The following is a 17,485-nucleotide window of genomic DNA, read 5'->3' as shown; positions in this document are numbered from 1 at the left end:
ATTTATTTTGTACATGTTTGTGGGGGAGAAGACGCTGCCCGCCCTGTCCTTACCTCAAGGCAGCAATAGTGCCTGTTGGGAAGGTCTGCAGGTCACAGCGGGCAAGCTCCCACCACCTCCTGCAACAGCCGTTCTTGAGGTGCACCACTGAAGGCTGTCATGTGCTAGGCCTGGCAACTCAATGGCACCGTGACAAGGAAGGGCCACGTTGCTCAGGAATTCATCACAGGTGGAACAAAGTTTGGTAAGGAGGATAAGGAAGACAGAAAGATCAGGTTCTGAGGCCAGAGATGCTGCCCGAACCCTTTATCAGACCCAGCCCACACCTATGTTCTTCTGGAGATGGATGCAGGGCTCCTGGGCCTCTGCGCCCCCAGCCATGGCTTTAAAAAGAGACCTACCCTCAAGCTGAGGACAATGTACTAGAGTTCCCTTAGCAGCTTATGGAGAAGCTCGGGGCTGGGGAGACAGGGACCAGGCTGAAGACATGAACCCCCTTTTGTCTCCCCAATAAACCAGTGCCAGTTACAGGGGGGCCTCCTCTAGGAAGAGATGCTGGAGAGCACACAGAAGCAGGAGCCTGATAAGGCAAAGGCAGACTTTGAGAGGATGTATGATGGATTAATAAAAATCAAGCACAGACCTATCATTTTGTAACCCCACATCACTTTCAAATTTAAGTGCAATGGTTGACGCTTAGTCCTTAAAAAGAAGTTTTAGACTGAAGCCCAGGCAACAGCTACTACTCAAATCCCATAGAGAGCCATGGTTTCTTAAAAGGACAATAAGCATCTAAAGCCATGGGCAACTACTGCTACATTCTGTCATTGTAGTGATGAGGACTGCTCTCCAAGACTAAGCTAGAAGGAGGCTCATTCATTCATTCTAGGACACAGGAAGATGAGAATAGAGTTGTTCTAGCAGCAAAAAGCTGTGCCAATCCTCTTATTGTTGCCCAACAGGCCAGAGGATTGAACTAGTGCTGATCCACAGACTAGCAGATAAAATCTGCTGTTATGTACCAATTGTCATTGGTTAATTCACGTTATTTACAATGCAGAATTGGGCATTTCATCTTCCATGCACTATTGAGACCTTTCCCAATCAGATACTAGGGAAGGACTACCTGTTATGCCACCCACCCTGTATGTTCTTTTGAAAGCAAGAACTTTTTCCGCTTGGCTACTAACTCACCATGTTCGAAAACTACCGTTTCCCCCAGCAATTTCTGTATTGTTCTTTATTACTGTCATTCCTCCCCCTAAAAAAAACAAAAACAAAACTATACCCGTACCTGCTGTATGAGTGATGGTTGGGGTTCCTCCAGCAAGGCTTGATCGAAGTATACTTGGGAATAAATCTCTTGTAGTTGCTTGGGGACTAGCTTGAGAGCTGATGCACTCTTTGACTTATTAGCAAGAGCCTCTCTCTGTTTCTCGTACAGTTCTTGGAGTCTCTTGTTCTTCTGCTCTGTTGCCTCCTTCTGTGTTTTCTTTTGTTCTTTCTGCTTCTTCTTCCTCTTCTGTTGCTGTTTAGCAATATACTGACGAACTTCATCTGTATCGTAGTGGCGTTTCTTAGAGGTGACTTGAGCCTCTTTGTTAGCAGCTAGTTTGTCTGGTTTTCTCTTGGTTGGGGAGCGGCTCCTGGTAAACGGAGCAGGCAATTCTGAATTCTGATTTTCTTCATCAGTGTCTTGCTTTGTACTCTGAGTCACAGAATCCGCTTTTAGGGCATCAAGAACATCAAGGATATCCACTGACAAGAACTCCGTATTTAAGTGATGATCTCTCTCTTTCGTATCCTGAAGAGCAGCATCTCTCTTCCTCAAGTTATTCTTCCTTCCTATTTTGCTCTGGGACCGTTTAGGATTTCTTGAGTGGGATTCTATGGTCACATCCAGCACGGAATCAGATCCTGTCTTTCCAACGTAAGATGCTGCGGGCAGGAGTGTCAGAAATATTTTAGTTTGGATTGTCTAAAGGGCGTGTAAGGACATCCAGACGGCAAATGTATTTTGTTTTATGCCACATGACTCAACACATGAACATACCTGAGAGCTGAAAATACTATTTAAAATTAAACCCATATAAAAGAGTATGATACATATTTTAAAAATATTATTACAAAAGAGAATATCAAATCTGTTACTATGCTAAGAAACCTTTGAGGCATTCAAACAAACACTGCAGGAGAACCAGATGTAGAAGATTAAAACACATTTTTTAAAAAGCTACCAGTTGGTGGAAAATAAAAAGGAATGGCTTGATAGCCTTTTAGAAGTTGGGAACCATGAAGAAAAACGATTGGGAAATTCTCCTTACCTGCAACGCAATAGCACACAACTGGTCTGGGCACTTTCTACCACCCCTTACTACCACAGCATCATCACTCTATAAGCTCTACCTGCTGGTGCTCAGGGTTAAAGAAGCAGGAACCCTGCGTAGTACCATGCAGGATGGGTACATTTTTTTCTTCTCCTCCCTGTCCTATAATGGCATATCCTATCCCTAGTTGCAGGTGCTTCCAGGGGGTGGGGAAGACTTAATGGAGTTTTATTGGTCAATATCCTCCACTGGCCTTCCACTTGCTCATGTGCTCTTGCGTAAGTGGAAGCACATACTTTCTATTTTTTAAAAAAGCTTTGTGCTACATCATCTTTATTTTATCTTAAGGTGTTTAATGCTTGCACAAGACCCAGTGCTAATGAAGTCTCAATAGTTCTCATGTTCTTTGGATAATAACAGCTGCATTTGCACAATAAACCACTCCATTAAATAATAATAACGTAATAACAATAATAACATTTGATTTATATACCACCCTTCAGGACTACTGAATGCCCAATAAATAAGTAAAACAACTTTATTAAATTTCACATCTAATTTATAACTGTTTTGGCTAAAATATATGAACTAACAGTTTTAATAATAGAACTTGAATCATGCAGTGTATTCAGGTTGGAAAAACTGCTGAATTTCTTTTTTAAGTCTAAAGATCCTCCTTTCTATCAGCTTTGTGCCTCCTCTGATGCACATCTGTACATCTGTCAGAGTCTTAATTGAAAAGCATGTTAAATATTAACTAGTAAAGCATAAATTACAAAGTTTAAGAGAATAAATGAGTATGTTATTCAAATGAGTATGAGTATGTTCACAAATAAAGACAAAAAAATTATATGTATGGCACTAACTATCCTGATTAATGCAATCACTTTACAATCTGTAAATTAAAGCAGCTTTCCCTCCCCTGTTTACCAACTCTGAGCGATGACCCTGCATTCATCTGCAATGTCTCTCATAATAAGAACTGGTGATCTATTGAGAATGTATTGGCTTGTCTCATCACTTGGATTCACAATATTTTGTTCAGGCTCATCTCCAAATTGTTGATTGCCCTCTGATCCTTCCCTAGTTTTTTTACTGGCTCTTCTAGCTCTTCTTCTAGGTGAACTGGGCAGCCACCCTCCATTTCCTCCTCTTAGCCACTTCTAGAGATCCCTGTGTAATCAACCTATGTAGGTTGTATGTAGTCAAGGAAACAACAACTCTGAATATTGTACATTATGCAACTGTGAGTCAAATTCACAAACCATACTGCACAAACCATACTGCTATTCACAAATAGCCAAATTCACAAACCATACGGCACAATAATGTTGTAATGAAGAAACCCCAAACCAATGGGGGCCTAATTGTTGCGAAAAACAACTCCTGGGGTAAGGTATACATGTAAGAGCATCCCTTACACATGCTAATTTAGACACACGCTCTCATGGGATCTTTTAGTCTGCAATATACAAAGCTCCAGGTTTTGAAATAATACACCTCCAGAAGACAATGAGAGGGAAAGAGACAGATACTTAAGCAGACAATAAGTTTATTGCCCTGACCAAGATACATAATGGCAAAGGGAAATAAAATGACAGAAATATAAGACAACAAACCTAAACTGCTCAATGGTATAAGACAGTGGCCAACTAACCATTTACCTTTGAAATAACCCTAGCGTCCAACTGTAGTAATTTAATCCCAAAATTGTTACATTCTCCCTACATGACTAGTCCAGAGAAAGGCCCAATTCAAGGAACAGAGAGTGTGTGGAGTTGCCCAAAAAGGGACCATAAAATGAGCATGATAAACTGGGGAAGAGGTTTTGGGGCTGTCACACCATTGGTCTATGTTTTCATTTGAGGTCACTGTTCAGCTTTCTTCATTCTTCTTAGCATGAATTCTTTCCCTCTTTGTTCTTGTTCATGCACAAATGGTATCAAATCTTCTCTGGCATTCTGGAGACTTATCCAATGTCTGTGGGGACTTCCACATGGTCTTTTTGCTGCAGTTTGGATTCCCAACTGCAATGGATTATTTCTGAACATCCAAATAACTCTGGAACTCTCTCTCCATGGAGATTTATCTGTTCCCTTCTGTTGCCATCTTCCATCAGTGGGAAAATACTTTTTTTTGGTTCAGCATTCCCTCAGTGGTTGTTGTGGATTTTCCAGGCTGTATAACCGTGGTCTTGGCGTTGTAGTTCCTGATGTTTCGCCAGCAGCTGTGGCTGGCATCTTCAGAGATGTAGCATCAAAAGACAGAGATCTCTCAGTGTCACAGTGTGGAAAAGACGTTGGCAGGTAATTTATATCTACTCAGGAAGGTAAGGTTGGGCTGAGTCATCCTGTTAGAGTTTCCCAGGGTGTGGAATGCTAATGGAGGGAGGCTTCACAGTGTCCTGAGGAGGTTCTTTTGAATATGGATTGGTGCTTGATATGCTAATAATCTCTGCAGGGCTATTGTTGGGTATAGAGTATTTTGTTAGCCTGGTGTTTTTCAGGACTGGAAAACATGCTCTATTCATTCTTAAGGTCTCTTCTTTCCTGTTGAAATTTTGGGTTAAACCACGCACTTCAAGCAAATGGCTACTCCAGAAATGAAATCAGAAGAGCAATTAAACCAAGGATAAATCAAACAACCAAGGAAAAACAGTCTCCCACAGGAAAAGTGTTTTTGCCATATATCAAAGGAATCACTGATCAGATGGGAAAGCTTATGAAAAAGCACAACCTTCAAGCAGTATTCAGACCTACCAGAAAAATACAACAGATGCTACAATCAGCAAAAGACAGTAGAGACCCCCCTCACCTCTGCAGGAGTATACCGCATACCCTGCAGCTGTGGACAAGTTTACATTGAGACCACAAAGCGTAGCATCCAGACAAGAATAAAAGAACATGAAAGACACTGCAGACTTGGCCATCCGGAAACATCTGCAGTGGCTGAACATAGCCTAACTCAAACGGGACACAGTATCCTATTCCAGGACACTAAAATACTGGACAACACTTGCAACTACTTCGTCAGTTTGCACAGGGAAGCCATTGAAATTCATAAGCATAAGCACAATTTCAACAGGAAAGAAGAGACCTTAAGAATGAATACAGCATGGTTTCCAGTCCTGAAAAACACCTGGCTAACAAAATACTCTATACCTGACAATAGCCCTGCAGAGAAGATTAGCATATCAAGCACTAATCCATATGCAAAAGAACCTCCTCAGGATACAGTGAAGCCTCCCTCCATAGCATTCCACACCCTGGGAAACTCTTACAGGATGACTCAGCCCTACCCTACCTTCCTGAGTAGATATAAATTACCTGCCAATGTCTTTTCCACACTGTGACACTGAAAGATCTCTGTCTTTTGGTGCTACACCTCTGAAGATGCCAGCCACAGCTGCTGGCGAAACATCAGGAACTACAACGCCAAGACCACAGCTATACAGCCTGGAAAATCCACAACAACCATCGTTCTCCAGCCATGAAAGCCTTCAACAATACATTCCCTCAGTGATCACTCTTTCCTGCCCAGTGTTTTAATTATTGTTTTAATGTCTTTGTATGCATTTTACCTCTGCTTTTAATTGTTTTAATGATGTGTTGTTCTTTTATATTGGTTTTAATGGCTTTAAAATGTGATTTTATTATGTCTGCTTCAATTTGTTAGCCACCTTGGTAGCCCATGAGAAGAAAGGTGGGATATAAATTTTGGAAAATAAAATAAATACTATGGTTGTGGGGTTCACAGGGACAAACATTCCTGTTTCCATTGCCATGCAAAGAGCAAAGCTGTGGAACATAAATGCATCATGGTTTCTGCCACTCTCCCCCACCTCCATCCCCGCAACCTCTGCATTAATGAATTGCCTGTTATGGCCCACAGTTACATGAAGTAGATTGGAACAACATTTCTTTCAGTTAGCATACTCCTCTACCCATCTCTCTGGTGCTGTGATGGGAATGTGTGTCCCATGGATTACACCAATGCAGTGCATAAAGTCAACATGTTCAAAGACATCTATGATCTATATGAGGAAAAGGAAAGCAAAGCCATTAATATAAACAAAATACTTCTTTAGTGAATTGCAGTCTCATAGCAGTGACATACAATACATAAAATGTTAATGCCCATTTCTGAGAGTTTAATTCTACAACAGGACTTGAGAAGTATTTAGTACCAATATATTGTTTTAACATATTAAGCCTTTTTAAAGGGGGGAAATAACAGTGGGACTCACCTTTCCAATCTCATCACACAACAGCTCATCACACACCCCAGCAAAAACAGACTCTAGAATTCACAAGGTAAAGGTGGGAAATCCCTGCTTGGCCAATAAATGCTCAAATTCAGAGGAAGCCAATTGTCTAATCACATCACTGTTGAAATCCATTATAATAATATAGTGAATCCCCAACACACACAAAAAATTAAAGTTGGTGCATTATTGCCATCTGGTGGCAAATGAAGCACTGTGTGTGTAAGGGAAAGAACACTATAGGGATAGAGAAAGAACAGAGAAAAAACACCAAGTTGAAGCTCTGTTGCTGCTGTTCAGCATGAATCAGCAGAAATGAAGGTACCCCCAGGACAGAATCACTATGTAGAAATATCCCTGATTCCTTATTTACTGCCCTATTCCCTTGTTACTTCCCCAACAACAATATTAGAAGGTCAATATAATGGGACTTTTTATAATGAAAGAATTTGTTCTTGTGATAATGGGTATATTGTGGATCTGGCTCATATGATACTGTGATGCCCTAGTTATGCACTAGAATGAGAAAAAATCCTTGGAACCATTTTATCACAATTTTTGGAAGGCCACATCTTTATCTGTCCACTATTATTGTGGACAGATAAAGATAAATTTGTTACTTTTAGAACGGTTCTCTTTGTCAGATGCATCTGGCGGGGAGGACTGTGGTTATCGAGGGCTTGTGCTGCACTGCTGCTGAACTCTTTTTGATTTTGCTACTACAGACTAACACGGTAAACTCCTTTGAAACTTTACACAAACAAACTGATCCCCACACCAAAAGGAGCTGTCTGCATCTCCATATCAAAGGAGTTGTTTACATCCCCCCTCTCCTCCTCCCCCCCTTCCCCCCCTCTCCTTCTCTATATTTGGCCAGTTTCCTTCTGCCCTCCATGCATCTGACGAAGAGAACGTGGTTCTCGAAAGCTTATGCTACAATAAAATTGGTTAGTCTTAAAGGTGCTACTGGACTCTTTTTGATTTTACACCATTTATTGTCTTTGTTATGAAGACAAAAGCAAAATAAAAAAAAACACAAGGGTAATGGTAGTGTTTCATTACAATGTTTTTGTCCCAGACAAATACTACACAAAGGTTTTGTTACATATTTTTATTTCCACAATTTTAACACTTGACTTCATGTCTTTCTCCCTGGCAAATGACAGCAGAAATAGCATCAACTACTACATGGAAAATTACTAGCCAGCAGAATTCTTGAGGACAAGGCAGATATATTTATTTACTTACTAATTTATAGTCTACCTTTTCACTAAGACTCAAGGTGGATTACATAGTATAAGTCAATATGAACACTGACTGGGACATTCAATAAATAATACAATAGGGTAAGGATAGCAGAAATTTGAAAACAAGCAGAAATCCCACACAGAGTAAGATTAGGGTCCATTAGCATCTTAAAGATCAACTAAATTTCCAGGGTATGAGCTTTTGACAGTCAAAGCTCCCTTTTGTCAGATATATGACAAAAGGAGCTTTGAAATTTTTTATATTATTATCTACAGTATTAGATAATAACAATTCCTAGGTATACTGTAGATATAGATAAGATTTTCAAGATTTTTCTTTAAACATAAATAATTTTGGCAACAATTAACATGCCTTGGGAGGATAGCATGAAAAGCCTTGTAGACTGCCAGAAGTACCATATGACTGATGTGAAGTTCCTCTTCTTGTGCTGACCACAGCTGTCAAATAAAATCCATGTTGCAATGGGTGCTCCAGAGGAAGGCATCTGCAATCAGAGTGAGATGAGGTTCTGGTGGTGAGTCCTGGTCTGAGTTGTATTAGTAAGTCCCCCAACAGAGAGACTGGGTTATGGAGGCAGTCATGCAGAGGACTTCACCCTGTGACTCCTCCATTGGCCAATAGCTCCTAAGTAGCCACTGCTGTAGCAGTCTCATACATAGCCTGGAATACTTCACCACCACAATGGATGCTGCCATATGTCTCAACATTGTATTGTACATATAGATTGTCTTGGTTGGACAATAAATGTGTGTGCAAGGGTACCCTTGTAGTCTTAGGGCAAGAATGCTCGATCAGAAATTGAATCAAGTATAACCCTGGTGAACTGCAGAGTCTGCAAGGGCTTCAGATGTGACTTCTCACCATTGACTTTTGAGCCAAGCAAGGCTACAGTACTCAGAGTCATTTGCACATGGTGAGAATAGAAACCAAGACAACTCTTGGAGTGTGGAATGAATTCTATTGTCTCTTTCAGCAGGATAGAATCTCTCTCCTGATGGAAAATGGAAAAGGATGGGGTGGTCAAAACACAAAGGAGTGGGGAAGAGAAATGAACTTACTGCGTATCTCAGTGTTACTGAGGGTATCACAAATAATGGACCTTCTCTGGCCAGTGGTTGTCAAGTGATTTCAGTCCCTAGTGCTAATGTCAGCCTGACTGACTGCTCTGAAAACTTACTGAAGTCTTCAGTAGGTGATGTATGCTGATAATTTGATAACACATTTTTAAAGGACAAGTCTGATGCTTGTATCTGCTCTGAAGCATTGAATTCTGACAAGGCCACAAATGCTAGTCAGGGATGATTAAGCATAAGTTGAAGATTTCCCACCAGTTTGGCCTTCAATAGACAAGGGGAGATTATAGAAATTAGAGAAGGAGAGACAGCAGAGACTTGAATCTGCTGAATTGTTTTCTGTTGGGATGGAGCAATTTGGTGGAAGAAGTATTGTGGAAACCATAAGAGTAAGGAACACGTGTTGGTGAAGCCAATAATATAGATGCTGTAGATATCAATGACTGAGAGGAGGCTTGGCAGTGAGTGGACTGATAAGCAGAAGTACATAGACAAGGTTGCTCGAATGACAACATGCTGAGATGTGTCAGTGGGAACAGCAGTGTGACTGGAGTGTTTGTAGTGACATTCCTCTGGAGACAGACATGTAGGAACGGTCCAAAAGCATTGACTGCCTGCTCAGCCTCATGGGGATTAATCATTTGAGAGCCTTGATACCAAAAAGGCTCTACATATTGATAGACAGTTTGGTACTGAGGAGCATCACAATGTAGAGAAGGATCTCGATACCAAGAAGAGTTGATGAACTGTAGAGATTTGCCATATCAGTATGGAGACCAAGACTGAAGGGATGTTCAGTATTGAGGGGACTCTTGAACCTGAGATCTGGCTTGCAACCTCGCGTAGGAACAATGATAGTCATGTGGTGAAGATTGCTGTTCCCTCTGAGGCAGCTGAAGAGAAGCTGGTTGTAGGAAAACTTGCAGTTTAGTATAGAAGGGTAAGCATGGTGAATCCTCTAGCTGACTCTCTTCTAAGTGAAGAGAAGGAGTCTTTAGTACTGAGAAGAATTCCAGAACAGGTTCAGTTTGCAAGATGAATTACAGAGGCACAGGATCAGCAGAGATGACGTTAACGTCTGCATCTGAGGAGGCATTGGTTGCCTCAGCTGAAGTAACCAATGGAGTCAGTACCAAAACCTAAGATGGTACTAACGATGCTGGAGGAGACTTTTTGATTGGCTGGTACTTTTCCCCCTGGGATTCAGTATCCTTTGTCTTCCAATGAGATGGTGGACCTTGTCCCAGGTGGGAGGATGGTTTGTTTGGTTATAGATCCCCAGAGATGGGACACAGACAGATCTTCCCTCTCTGAAGTTGCCAGCTGAAACATAGCAGCCTAAGCTGAAATTGCCTTCTCAAACAGAACAGTAAGAAGACAAGATAGCCGATTGTTTTCTGTCCTGTTTCATAACCATGAGGCAGCGAGGGCAAGAATATACCAACTAAAATTCACCCAGTAAGACAAGGTAGCTGTTGAGACTGTCTGTTGACAGGATCTTATTCCCACAGGATTTCCATATCTTGAAGGTGGTCAGAACTGCCACAGGTACAGAGTGCTAAGAAACTGGAAAAAGGACCCCAATCAGCAAAACACTAAAAGATCCCAGAAGCATGAATGTTGATGAAAAAATATCAAAAAAGTTAAAAAAAAACTTTCGTGAAGAAAGAGTCCAAAGTATTCAAATGAAGTTTCGTGTGTAGCAGACAAAAAGCAACTGAGTGGAAAAGCACAACTCCTCCTCTTTAGAGCATGAACAGTTCCTAAGTGGGAGAACACACCAAAAAGCCCGTCCTAGTCTAGATATTTCAGAATTATTCTGTAAGAAGGCTCAAAGCCCATCACTGAGTTGAATAGAGACTATGAGGGAGAAAATTAGTTTACTTTTCTTTGCTAGTCCCTTGAGGGGAAATAAGGCTTGTTTAGTTCTAGTGCCTCACAGTCAGGTTTTTTTTAGTTATTACAAATGAACTAAACAACCTGATGCCAGAAGAGCCCAATTCTTATGTGTTGCAGTTGCCTAAACAGCCTGTTCATCATGTAAAGGGATGAGAAATTTACTAAACTGTCAAATGTTCATTAGTACAATGATTCAGAAGCCAATTGCCTGATTCAAGGCCATGAGGAGTTATGTGCTTAGAATCTATTAATATAGCAGTATTTCAGGATACCTTTACAAAGGGTTAATCTGTCCTGGAGTTCCAGCAGAAAGCAGGACAGAAGAAAACTGAAGCACTGATAACAGCGAGGTGCCTGCTAGGCTGGAAATCCAGAAAGAAGTTGTTACAAGACAAATCTTACAAAGTAACCCAAATCAGCACTGTCAGATGCGCCTTGCTTATCTGCCGTGTGTGTCTAGTATACTCTGTATCATATTCTGAGCCTCTGAGAATGTGTAAAGAAATATCTATGTAGCTGTCTAACTGTGTAGCTGTAAATCGCTTATCTTGCAGGGGGCTACTTTCACTTTCTCGACAGGCCTAGGAAAGTGTCCTTGGAGTGCCCATTGGAGCCGTATATCCCTGAGATATGAAATGAGCTCATCCTTGTTTTCCCCTCCCCCTCCACCATCCAACTTTCTAGGCCCTGCACGCCTAAATTCTTATCCTAGGGTGGGAACCTTGCCCTATAACTAACATTGCTTTACCCCTTCCTGTCACTTCTGCCAATGCTGTAGTCTGAGTGCACTGATACTGATGGATCTCTAATAAAGAAACTTTAACTGGACTCTTGAAGTGTCTACAGTGAAGTAACTGGGAATCTAACTGGCAGGCCCTGACAAGCACAAATCTCAATGTAATGGACAACTCAAGAGTCCTTTAAGGCTATTTTATCAGCTGAAATCTCTAGCTATTCAGGTACAGAACATCGTTTTTAGCTCATGAAAAAAACAAGTCAGGCAGCAGTCTCTGAAAAGATACATATACTGACTATTAGAGATGGGCACACAATGGGGAAAAAACTAACCCTAAGTTTCATAGTTGGTCACATTCCACGAACCATGAACATTCACAAAATTGTCACGATTCATGAAATGATTTGTTAGCTCTGTGATTCATCAGATCCCAGGGCCCTACAATGGCCCTGTTCATACCCAGAGATGCCAAACTCGCAGGGAAACTTCAAAGGCACCCTCACCCAACAACCTTCCTAGCAAGGACAAGAGCAGAAAATAAGAGTCTTTTCAGTCTCTTTAGAAGCAGCAGCAAATCCATCCAAACCTCCCAAACCCACTCTCTCTCACTCCAAATTCCAGCAACAGCTCCTCCCTCTTCCTCTGTGTACTGGAACTGAAAGCAGGAGGCACAGAGTTGTGCCTTATATAAGAAATGCTCACATAGAGCAGAACAGGAGCTCTCTGGCTGGCAGACAGACCTGCCTAACAGGGTTTGGAGGGATGAGATTGGTGTTCCCATGGCTTCAGAAGGCCCATCTCCCTATTGCTCTCATAGAACAGAATGGGAGATCTCAGGTTGGCAGGGAGAGCGGCCTATCAAGGTTATGCGGGCTAAGATTGGGGTTTCCACGGCAACAATAGGTCTGCAAACATTCAGAGCCTATGCTGCCTAGGGAATCAATAGATCGGTGCCAGCCTGTCTGGCATCACGAAGCATTCATGAATCGAATGCATCGGCCCCAAAAGTCATGGACTTCATAAAAAATGCAGCCCCACGAAACACATTTCCGCGATACACGAATTGTCATGATTCGTTACAAAATTTGATTTGTATTTCGATTCGTGCCCATGTCTACTGACTACCTTCCAGCCAAAGACAAAACCTTTTGAAAGATACTGATTTACATAGAAATAAAACCACAGCCAGAAAAAGAAGGAAATATAACAACTAGAGTATGTATTTGTTATGTTTCCCCAACAAAGAAACTGATGGAGCATCTTGACAACAACTTTTAAGATCAACAGTTCCTCCAATACAAAAAAAGAATTCATCAAATACTTTTTGCAGCACAAGGAGATTTTGTGCAGTTAGCCAAGAAGTATACAATACCACATAAAAATAGAAAAAGTAATGCCACATATAGCTCAGCTTACCCGATTTAATAGACCTTTCACTCCAACTTCCATCAATGGATGATGGTGCCTGCTGTTTTACTTTAGGTGTTGGACCAAGTATCTTCCTTGCCAATCTTTTCCCATCTCTCCAGGATGACACAGTTATTATATTGATGCTTCCTAAATAAACAGCCAGCAATGATATAATGATTGCAATGTACCTCGGTTTATAAACTATTTGTAAAGTATTCTTGAGCTGGAAAAATACCTTTACATATTACAGAGTACACAGGTTAGGTCTGTATCTCCATCTTGTGTCAGATGAAACACAATCACACATGAGTTGTCATAGGTTCTCCTGAGTTTTTGAGCATGTGGCGCCTTATTAGGCTTGCAACCACATGTAGGTTGCAAACCACATAGGTTTCAGCTTGCTCCTATGGCATTTTTCTAACCTCAAATAGTCCGGCGGGGGGGGGGGGACGGACCATTGGGCCTCTCGGGAAAACCACATGTGTCTCATGGAAAATGTCAGTTTCCCCAACCAGGATAAAGTAAAGAGAAGAGACATCATCTACCATGGAGTGGGTACTGATACAAAAAATTTAAATAAACTTTGTTTAAAAATAAAGTACAGGCAAAGTGTACGCTGAAATGTAAGACTTAAAATTCACCTTGTTTGGAAACATGACCTGGTAGCTGTTTCACTTTCTGGACTTTGTGTACTGTTCTGGTTCCTTTTTTCTGCTTGCTTTTTTCAGCAAGCATGTCTTTCAGAGCAGAATCCTCTTCTGAAAGTCAAAAGAATACATACTCACAAATAAGATTTAACACTTACAGTATTAAAACTGGGGTAGCTGGCCTTTCTAAATTTGGGGTAGGTAGAAGGTCACTTGGGAATAACTAGTAACTCTACAAGCAATTAAAAGGAGTTCTTCACCCCTCCTCCAGTGCTGTTGCAATCACTTCCCTATCCTTCCCTTTAAAGCTACTGAAATAGCTTCTCTTCTCTTTTATGCAAAGGAAGTAGCACATGCTCACACCTTTCTCTGGATGGGAAAGTAACAGCACTTTCCATCCTCCTCCTCTTTCATGCATAGTCAGACACACCTTTGCTGTGGATGGGAAATCAGCATGCTACTGACTTGATGCTACGGGCATCAAAGCTGTTATTTGCCTCTTTTAGGGAAACACGGAGATAACTGTATATTTTTCCCCTGTATATTCCCCCCCAGCATTCATTATCAGGCATTCAAAAATAAACTGAAGGAGACATTGCAAGAAAAACTAACACCCTAAGAGATAAATGAAACTTCAAAGGATTTTAGCGATTCTTACAGAACCACTGGAATGCCGGGACTGTCTGCTGTGCACATGAAGCAAGCCAGCAATTTAAAATAATTATATAATAAAAATCTTCTAGCTGAAACATTGCATTGTTTTGACTATCACTGACAGCTTAAAACAACCCCAAAATAACTAAGAGCAAATAAATCTAATGCAAATTGTGACAAAATCTGTCGCAACCCAAAATGGTACCTGACATTGTGTGCCTTCCCACCAAGAGCTAAGGAGTAAGGAGCAGGGGCCATGATGAAAAAAAAGACACAAGGGCCAAACCAGACCTGATCAGCTAAACCTGTATGATCTTTAAAGGGGGAATGGGACTGACAGAGGTCTGGGAAGCTGGAGGAAAGCACTTAATAGGAGGTTGGTGCCACAGCAAGATGAGAGGAAGCAGGGGCCAGCAGCGAATGTCATTTTCCCTCCCACACAAATCCTCATAGATCCCCTGCTTGTACAAAACATTTGCATGGGTGGAAAATGCAAGAAGAGCCAGGAAAGCAGAAAAAAATATAAAGGTTAAAATATTTCAATTGGGAGGGATTCTAAGCACCACTATCTCAAGCACTGCAATAGAAGCCACTGGTTTGAAGTAACATACCAATAAAGATTTCTCTTTGTCTACACAAAGACTAGAGTCAGAGACTACGTACCTTTATACGAGGGAGTAGGAGGTGCAGCTGCCACTTTTCTGACTTTAGGTGGTACCATATTCTGAGCAGCTGCAACGATTACTGGATAATCAACATAGTCCTGAAACTGCCCTTTGCTATTTAGTTCTTCTGGAAGTTCCCTTTGCTTACTAATGCGTTCCTTCAGCTTCTCCAACTTAGCACCATGCTGGTGACCCTTGAAGATACCTAGTCTAGGGGTTCTAGAGGTACTGGCAGAGGAAGCTGAAGATGCAGCCAACTGTGGGTTTTTCAGTTCAGCATCTGGAACTGTAGTACTTATAAACATTCTAATATATTCATCTCCGGATCCTTTAGTTTTTTCCTCCTCAGATCTTGTACAAGTTACAGCTTTAAAGAAAGAATCTGAATTCTGCAAGGCATCAATTGCTGGTTGGTCATTCAAATATCGAACAACAATTTCATCTTCACAAGATGGGCTTCTGAGATCTCTGTTATGCAAACTGGGTTCGCCTTTTTCATAGGCCATATGACTCATTCCTTCAGCTGTATCTTCTGTTTCTTTATGCTTCAAACACTTTGCCTCCCATTGGCAAGGGCTTTTATAACACAGGGACTGCTGTGTATCCCTAGCAAGAGAGGAATATGGTGCTATAAAACAAATGCGAGGTTGTACGCAACTCTAATCAAGCTATATTAGAAACAAAGCAAAAGTTACCTTGGACTTTTTAAAGAAAGAATTGCCATTACAAAACAAGTATCCAATTGTTAAATGATCTCTTATTTTGGCTGACTGTCTTATAATACAGTCTTCACCTTTAAGGTAAACTACAGAATATATGAAGAGCCCAGATTACACCACAGTTAAAGTATATTTAAAAATATTTCCCCTTTAAAGGATGTGTTAATATTTTGCTAGATTATGAAACAGTAAAAAGCCAGAAACAATACTTGAAATTGACAGGGGTGCATACATTGAACCACAGAGGCTACGTATCTAAAAACATAAACAGAAGAACAGACAGGAAAAAGAGAGAGGAAAAGTTACCTGAGCTCCAAGTTGCCTAAACATCATGGACAACATCACTAAACACATGTGGGCAACCCCCCAACACCACTCAGTAGGGCAGAGATTGAGAAATTAAGGAAAAAAAGGAAAATTGGCATTGCACTGACAGCATTCAATCATTTTCTGGAAGTGACATCATCATAATGGCACAATGCTTTAGGATTCACTGAAACTCTATGGTAAAATAGGATTCTTAGAACATTTCCCTAACATGACACTTTCATATCCGGGTTTGTGCCAGCACAATGATTACATTTCCCCTGCCCTCCAGACTCTCTTGCAGCAACCCTAGCAGGGGGAAGAGGAATCAGAGGAAGAGGTCAATAAATTGCTCTATCCCATACTAGAGTCTCAGGGCGAGAAGAGCCTAAAAGGCTCCACTGTGCTTAAGTATTGACTGCTGAGCAGAAAGCTGCTATCTGTCTCTTCTTGACCCCTGAGTAATACTGCATTTACTTCACCTTATGTTGTGTGGGAGAACTGGGGAAGGGGACTGGAGCTGGGCATACATCTCTCTTCCCTAATTTGTAACCCATCCCATTCTAGGAGAAACTGCTAAATGTTATGCCCCCAGCTTGAAGTGGAGGAAGGAAAGATTTATTAGGATCATAGGAAGTGTTTCTCTTCTTACTCTAACGAATCTCTCTTCTTCAAATGACTGTATTAGCTTTAAAGTAATCCCTTAAAAGCTTTCAACCTCTGGACTAGATGTGTGTGGAGTTTTGATATATATACCCAACATATGGTATACACTGTTAATGGTTTGATCAGACTAATATTCTCCCCCCACCCCGGTATCTTTTGCTTTTTCTCTCTACCTGAAGGTAGCTGCCCTCAGTATGACATCTCCTGAAGAGCAATAAGCATGGCCAGCACTTGACTAGCCCATTGTTAGTCCCCCCCCTTCCTTTTACAAATGTACAATTGGAGGAGGGGTTATTCCTACATTTTCTTTGGACATCTTGTTTCATTGCCCAACATAGTTATGGTACTGTTCTGTTCTCTATTATGAGTGACAGCCTGGGAGTTCACAAGGAAACTATATATATAGACAAGTTTCCTGACTGACTCATCAATGCCCAGCCCAAACCCCTGGACCTAAAACATGAAATTTGGGGAGAACATTTCTTTCATGTTATAAACACCCACTAAGAAAAGATTTTAAGAAATTTGCTCCCTAAGTGAGTAAAAAGGGGTCAAATGTGTTTTCCTAAAGGATATAGCTTCCCTGTGTGGCTGACAGGCTGCTTCCTGCTTCCCTGATTGGGCCAGGCTTTCAAGGTCATTTGCATATGCAGGCTGATTGGGGCTTATAACATCCCCCCCCCCCCCCCCCGACAGTTGGAACAGAGGTCATTTGTGTCTGTGGCCTGATTGGTCCTCACCCCCACCACCTTCAAAACAGTATGCAGTTGCTATTGGGAGTCACTGAAGTCAAATGCACCTCCTAGTCTCCTCCTAAAAGTTCACTAGGGTTGCCAACTCAAAAACACAC

At 41.3% G+C, this 17,485-nt stretch overlaps 1 protein-coding gene across 1 annotated transcript in view; it reads right to left on the bottom strand.

The window, feature by feature from the left end:
* The window catches only part of LOC129330301 (centrosome-associated protein 350-like), a 78,609-nt gene that overhangs the window by 55,087 nt on the left and 6,037 nt on the right, over window positions 1-17,485 (bottom strand). The window contains 4 exon segments of the mRNA XM_054980336.1: window positions 1,289-1,938; window positions 12,985-13,125; window positions 13,620-13,736; window positions 14,943-15,550. Coding sequence (XP_054836311.1) covers window positions 1,289-1,938; window positions 12,985-13,125; window positions 13,620-13,736; window positions 14,943-15,550 — 1,516 coding nt within the window.

This window comes from Eublepharis macularius, chromosome 5, assembly GCF_028583425.1.
Source record: "Eublepharis macularius isolate TG4126 chromosome 5, MPM_Emac_v1.0, whole genome shotgun sequence".
NCBI classification, from domain to species: domain Eukaryota; kingdom Metazoa; phylum Chordata; class Lepidosauria; order Squamata; family Eublepharidae; genus Eublepharis; species Eublepharis macularius.
Note: the sequence above shows the minus strand (reverse complement) of the source record. Positions and strands in the feature narration are given on the sequence as shown.